This window comes from Rhipicephalus microplus, unplaced genomic scaffold (genome assembly GCF_043290135.1).
Source record: "Rhipicephalus microplus isolate Deutch F79 unplaced genomic scaffold, USDA_Rmic scaffold_152, whole genome shotgun sequence".
NCBI classification, from domain to species: domain Eukaryota; kingdom Metazoa; phylum Arthropoda; class Arachnida; order Ixodida; family Ixodidae; genus Rhipicephalus; species Rhipicephalus microplus.
In genome coordinates this window covers 11,200-18,084 of record NW_027464723.1, presented here as the reverse complement: position 1 = coordinate 18,084, position 6,885 = coordinate 11,200, and the positions used below count along the sequence as shown (strand labels likewise).

The 6,885-nt window shown below is 45.5% G+C and overlaps 1 protein-coding gene across 1 annotated transcript; it reads left to right on the top strand.

Annotated features, from left to right (window-relative positions):
* The first annotated feature begins 1,095 nt into the window (after nt 1-1,095).
* On the top strand, nt 1,096-6,189 carry LOC142791222 (uncharacterized). The gene is made up of 5 exons (XM_075885451.1): nt 1,096-1,276; nt 1,390-1,491; nt 1,575-1,625; nt 2,139-2,195; nt 6,011-6,189. The coding sequence occupies exons 2-5, from the start codon at nt 1,405-1,407 to the stop codon at nt 6,143-6,145; spliced, it is 330 nt and encodes a 109-aa protein (XP_075741566.1). The 5' UTR covers nt 1,096-1,276; nt 1,390-1,404; the 3' UTR covers nt 6,146-6,189.
* The last annotated feature ends 696 nt before the right edge of the window (nt 6,190-6,885 follow it).

Here is a 6,885-nt window from a genome sequence, read left to right as displayed (position 1 = left end):
TTCTTCCGCGGTACGATGAACGACCTGTGCATATCGGAGCTCTTCGATATGTCGTGATTCGACAGATCTCGCGATGGCTTGTTCCTGTTCGACTGCGCAGGCGGTGATGCTCGCAGTCCTGGCGTTACAGATGGGCGCCATGTACGCTTCGGCGATGGTGTGCGACGCAAAGAGTAAGCGTACGGCCAGCGCCTCAATTTTGCTGCGGCTACTGCACAGTGACAAAAGCAGCATTAGTATAATAGTACGTATTGAGGTTTTAGTAGTGTTACTGGTATTAGCAATTAGCCCTACTGCTGCTGTTACGACTGCCCGTAGTACCTGTAGTTGCAGCACTACTACTGCATTTACTACAACTACTAATTGCAGTAGTTCTGGCCATGGTGTTATATAATAATAATAATAATAATAATAATAATAATAATAATAATAATAATAATAATAATAATAATAATAATAATAATAATAATAATAATAATAATAATAATAATAATAATAATAAGTGAGGCTTTGCGTTTTAAAACCAATATATTATGAGGGACGTTGATGAGGAGGTCTCGGAAAATTTTGACCCACAGCGCTTTTAGCTAAGTACACGTGCCTCGCGCGTTTTCGCCTTCAGGCAGATGTGGTCACCGCGGCCAGGATTCAATCCCGCGACCTTAGGGGTAGCAGTCGAGTGCCATAATGTAGTATTGTCCATCGATTGTACAACAACAACAACAACAACAACAACAACAACAACAACAACAACAACAACAACAACAACAACAACAACAACAACAACAACAACAACAACAACAACAACAACAACAACAACAACAACAACAACAACAACAACAACAACAACAACAACAACAACAACAACAACAACAGCAACAACAACAACAACGACGACGACGACGACGACGACGACGATGACGACAACAATAACAACAACAACAGCAGCAACAACAACAACAACAATAAAAATAACAAGAACAATAACATCATAATCATCATCAACAACGACGACAATGACAACCACAACAACATCAACATCATCAACAACAACGACAACAACATCATCATCATCAACAACAACGACGGCGACGACAACAACAACAATAACGACATCATCATCATCATCAACAAGAACAACAACAATAACAACATACTGATCTTGTGGCGTGCACATGTAGGACGGCCGTACGTATGGCTGTCCTGGGGCGTCAGCTGCTTCCTGAGCGCGACACAAGTGGGTTTCATCGTCACCTGGACCGTCGCTGCGGCCAGGGTGAGTTTATCGCGACTTGACGTGCGTGAACTACGATGCATAAGAACAGTACAGACGAAGAGTAGCAAAGTCCTTGATACCGTTATAATATGATCTCCATATGTTCACCACAGGACAACGTACAGTTGATGGCGGTTGGAATAACGGGCATCGCAGTTCGTCTCTTGGGCAGAATTGTCTACATCGCCGTCGACGCCATTGCATCCATAATAGCGGTAAGAAAAAAAGTTATAAATTCCTCCTCGCCCTGCTTTTTATATACGCTTTGCTCAATTGTTCTCTAACCACGTCGTTTCAGAAGCCGAAAACTTCCCAGATGATCGCACTCATAAGTCTGCACCTTGAAGAGGTGAGTGTTATAGATCCTAACTACATCAGGCCCACCGCGGAGCTCTGGTGGCTAAGGTGCTCGGCTATTGACCCGCAGGTGGCGGGATCGAATCCCGGCTGTGACTGCTGCATTTTGGATTGAAGCGAAAATGGGTTTGACGCGTGTGCTCAGATTTGGATGCACGTTAAAGAATCCCAGGTAGTCGAAATTTCCAGAGACCTCCACTACAGCGTTTCTCATAATCATATGGTGATTTTGGGACGCGTTAATTCCCACATATCAATCATCAATCAATCTAACAGCATCAGTTCAATATGTAACCATCACTAACCAAAATTAGTCATCAGTAAGCTAACACTAGTTCATTAGCGCATGATTACGAGGACCTGGAGGCGGAGTCATAAGTTCTTAGCAGTTCCAGAAATATTTAAATGGGTACCGAAGTTTCTGTTCCCCCTCCAACGCAAATCGATTGATACCACCAGACCAATGTGTTTATAAAAAGATTTTGTGTTTGTTTCTTGTCTACAGCTGCCAGCAGTGCTGTTCTCGCCAGTGTATCCAGCTCTGCTTTTATTGTCTATAGAGGTGAGCCTTTCTGACTGAATCGTATTGATCCGCTACTTCTACCAGCTGCTTAATGATGTACGCGTATGGCCGCTCCAACTAACACTGACGTGCGGATGTTTTCGCTTATTGCCGTGTAGTATAAAACAATATGGTATGGCATAAAACAATAGGGTGTAGTGGAATATCACGTAGCGCATTATGAAGCTGAGAGGATTGACGGAATCTTGTCAGGCCGGGAGGGGGCGTAAAGAATACAAACAACAAAGACCTCTAGGCTCTTACACGGGAGCCTTATTCGCAATGAACATGTGTGTAAAAAAAATTATGGTTATATACCTATCTAAATGCTTCGTAATAGCTACACTTGCCGCGCGCATAGGTTTTAGAAATGCTATATCATGTAAACTTCCCGCCGCAAAAAGAATTTCATCCACTTTAATTATTTTTCAATTACGTCTCGATTACTATTCTACAGTTAAAAGCTTTATATAATGTTCCTTACACTTTCCTTAGCTTCCTTGTATGTTGTTTTCATTAGGTTGTGTCTAACTAAAAAAGTGAGCCTTCCACCAATCCCAATTCAAGACGAGGGTCTCGTCTGGCAAACTTGAAGTTCTGGGTTCAGCGGTTCTTGGCAGTGGGTGTTTCGGAGATCCCTAGTGAACTTTAGGAAGAAATGAGAGCTTCTTGCAGTGCTTAAAAAAAAAGGGGGGGGGGAGAAGTGTAATAAATTAACGTAAAAAGCAGCGTGGGAGACGCGGCTTTCAGTTCTCCCAGGCAAACAATGGTCTAACTAAAGTGCAATATGTGGACCAGTCAATATAAATAGCTTGTCAATAAGTTGAGCGGCCTACAATCAAACTAATCCTATTTCTAGCTATGGTTTCTCTTCAGGAACGTTAGCGAGTAATAAGCATGCTCGCCTGCATATGTCGTTGAAAACTGCTGCAAAAACTTTGCAATCGCCCTACGAGAAAGGTGAAATAAATTAGCTCCCCCGCAATATGAGCGTGTTCTGCGGTGAAGCAAACAAACAAAAAAAGAGGTCGCTGTTTTGGGACATAGTGTGTTATAAAAAGGTTTCGATTACAACTCCCTGACGATAAGTTTCTGTTAAAGACGATAGTCTTTCTTGGGGACCTTTGACGCCAAAATTTTGGTCTGTCTGTCTGTACATTTGTCTGTTTGTCCGCGGCAACGATTTTTTTTAGAGGCATCTTACGATACCTCAAACGGCGAACCCTATCCGCTGCACCCACCTATATTGCTCAAGTTTCAGCGTTCACACTTGCGCGATTGTCAATTAAAAGCAATTACTGCGCATGTATGAGGCACTATAACAACACGTCGATGTTTTGTATGTGTGAATTTATACGAGAGAAGGCACACACAAATAATTGTAAGGACCGTAGCGTTTATCACGCTGCGCTGACAGTGCAACGCGATGCTCAAAGCAAGTGTTTCCAACGCTTTGCTGAAACGACACGGTGGTGGCACCTGCCCGTCACTTTGCGTTCTACTCCTTATCATTTCCGAGACAGGCACACATCTTTCTGCGTGGGCGCTCACGCCTTCCTTCATTTTTGAACTTAACTGCCAGATGGCGCTCGTATCCAACGTGCATACATCACTATTTAAAGGAAAAATAAGGATAAATCTAGTTTTTGGTTCTCTAAGTATTACGGCTAGGTGGCCTGATCTAAAGGGTACAGCCATAATAATCCATCCATCCATCCATCCATCCATCCATCCATCCATCCATCCATCCATCCATCCATCCATCCATCCGTCCGTCCGTCCGTCCGTCCGTCCGTCCATCCATCCATCCATCCATCCATCCATCCATCCATCCATCCATCCATCCATCCATCCATCCATCCATCCATCCATCCGTCCGTCCGTCCGTCCGTCCGTCCGTCCGTCCGTCCGTCCGTCCGTCCGTCCTCGATGCGCTCGTTCGCCTTGGCTGCACGGATCGAGACTCTAACGCAGCGCCATTTGAACGACATTTGAAGTGAAACATGCAGATACGTGCCTTTTTTTATACAGGACGTTTATTTACACTATTTACAACTGCGTTAGAAAGCCAAGAATCTATCGTCATTCGTTTTCAAAAAGGTCTTTGCCACTGCCTCTTCTTCGGACACTGAGGCAATCCGCACCGACCGCTCTCTTTCCCTCTAATTTTAGCCGCATCGTTCAGTCTAGCAAAGGTCAGTCTGGTCCAGCAAGGGGCAGTCATACCATCGACCGAACATATACGCAGGGGTCCCAGTCACACAGCCATTCCGCCTTTTCCATTTTCCTGTGCTGTCATCTTGCGTTTTGGTAGGGTAGGGGCCGGGAAAACTGGCATTGCTAGGACGATGGTTTCGGAGATCAGGAGGCATATCCTGACTTCTTCGTTAGAGAAGGGCGCGTGCGTGACGTCATCGTTGAAAAGGTTGAATCAGAGACCCCACGACGGTTTGGGAGAACAGGAAGGCTTTTAAAGGGACACTTAAGTCAAATAACAATTTACGTCATAGTGAAAGCTCGATGTACGGCAACATCTGAAACGACAATATCATCAGCAACAGTGCCCTACTTACCGAGAAATTAAAGTAAATGCACAAGAACACAAGCGCCACAGTAGAACATTTTCAAAATGATCCCGATGACATCAGATTGACTGCCGACAATAATCACTAGTAATCAATCTAACTGCACTAAATAAAAAATGTTATGTGAATTAAGAGGCGCAATAAAATGCTGCTTGTTCGTTTCTGTTTATTCATCGAAAAAAGAACCACCAGACGTTAATATGGGGAATGGCGCGAGTGGTTCGAAAATTAAACTTTCGCATGGTTACACGGGACAGGTGAAGCTACCTAGCGGGGCGCAGTTGAAACAAAAGCGTCTGCAATCTCAGATCCTATGGAGGGAAATTCATCAATAGCCGTTGTTGCTGCTGCGGCTCCCGCTGCTTTCGGACTGCTGGTACTAGCGCAGTAAAGCCGGGCAACGTTGTGGACGGCAACAGTGACGTGAGTCGGTCCGGTCGGTCCGCTCCCTGAGGCGGGTAATTTGAAGTGTGCTAACCCGATTTGGAGCCCTAAAACGTGTCTTCATTTCAAAATAGGCCCTTCCTTCGCACAAAAGTAACACTACAAGGTTTCTAGACCACCATTTCAATAATCAAAGTCGGCTTAATAGTTGACTTTAGTGTCGCTTTAACATTATGGGCTTCTTAAAAATCCTAAAACAACCTTACACAATATTACACAACACTCAACAACATGACAAACACTAGGTGGTGTCGCTAACGCTTGAGTCATCATAAGGGCCCCCGGCAGACGGCCCGTGGTGCCGTGCACCGGGTACCAACCGCCAGAGACAACCGTTCGCGCGAACCGCCACCCGCGGCCAAAGAGACCCGCTTCTTTGTCACGTGCCGCCACCCAGGCTTGCCGCCAGGCGTCACCGTCGGCGCTACTGTTCTAACAACTATGATGATGATGGCGGTGGTGATAAACGCTCGCGAGCACACCGCCACCTACCGCTCAATAGTTGTGATCCCTTAAATGCGATGTGCGAGATAAGCTAGTCACGCGTCGCAAACAGCTCTGCAGCGGGTGTTAGCACACTTACAAGCTACAAACAGTGTTGCCCCTGTACTTTCATTAGAGTCGTTGTCTATTTTATTAGCAACGTGTAGCAACAAAACGAGCCATCGATAAATTCCCGTAAAGTATGACTTGTCAGAGAAGAGGTTTGAGACGCTGCTCTCAGTGTGTTGTAATCACGCTGGGAAACGGCCGCCCGACGACCACGTGATGGTTTCTTCTTCGCAGTTATGTTTCTTGACCGGAATGAACAATTACTCGGAAATCTTCAAGAAGTCGATGGAGCAGAATGGCGACGACAATGATGACAGCGTCAACGCTTCTGCCAACGCAGCTGGCAGCAGGGACAACAGCAACAATTGAGCATGGCACCACTCATGCGAGCGGTGGACGATTCGGACGCTTCGAGAGAACGCGAACGTGTATATATATATATACGTGTTTCGGATAGATCTTGCTTGAAATACTTGCTACGAATGATAGAATAATTGATATATACAATGAGGTAACCTACTTATAAACTCGATACTGACGGACGAATACTGGTCTAGGCGCGCTGTAGTCGAGGTGCACCGCAGTGCGGCTTTTCACGTTTCTCGCAAAGTAAAACAGAAGGCGATTTTGTGACACTCAGAATTGTCATTGTTTTGTTACACAGCTGAATTGCAGTTATGGCGTGATGATGTTACGGTGCGCATTGTTGGCACCACAGGAGAGGCGACCATGAGCGCGAACGCAGAAGTGTAGAAGCAACACTGGTGTACACAATGCCGGCATAGGACAAGCCGCGAGCAGGAGCAAGTTTGTGAAATTATAGTGATGTAATGGGGGCAGTGTCCTAACGCATGTAATATTGCGTCGCTTAGGCGTAGGATGGCGCCAGGCGTCAGAACATGCGAACTACGCAGTGTTAAAGGCCCACCCATTACAAAGCTTTCATACACACTTAAACGCACCAAAAGGAGCAGCTACGGAGGTTCGCGTGTTGCCATACAGACGCATGTTGCCATACAGGCCCTTCGCTGATTAGTGAAAGCAGTAGTAACGGCGCAGTGGCCACTGTGTCAATGTGAGCAATACGAGCTCGAATAGGCGAATGCGTG

What these genes read in the sequence shown, in the direction of transcription:
- LOC142791222 (XM_075885451.1), top strand. Translation starts at nt 1,405, where the DNA reads ATGGCGGTTGGAATAACGGGCATCGCAGTTCGTCTCTTGGGCAGAATT. An exon ending in CCATTGCATCCATAATAGCG is followed by an intron (nt 1,492 to 1,574) that starts GTAAGAAAAAAA and finishes ACGTCGTTTCAG; the next exon opens with AAGCCGAAAACTTCCCAGAT. An exon ending in TAAGTCTGCACCTTGAAGAG is followed by an intron (nt 1,626 to 2,138) that starts GTGAGTGTTATA and finishes TCTTGTCTACAG; the next exon opens with CTGCCAGCAGTGCTGTTCTC.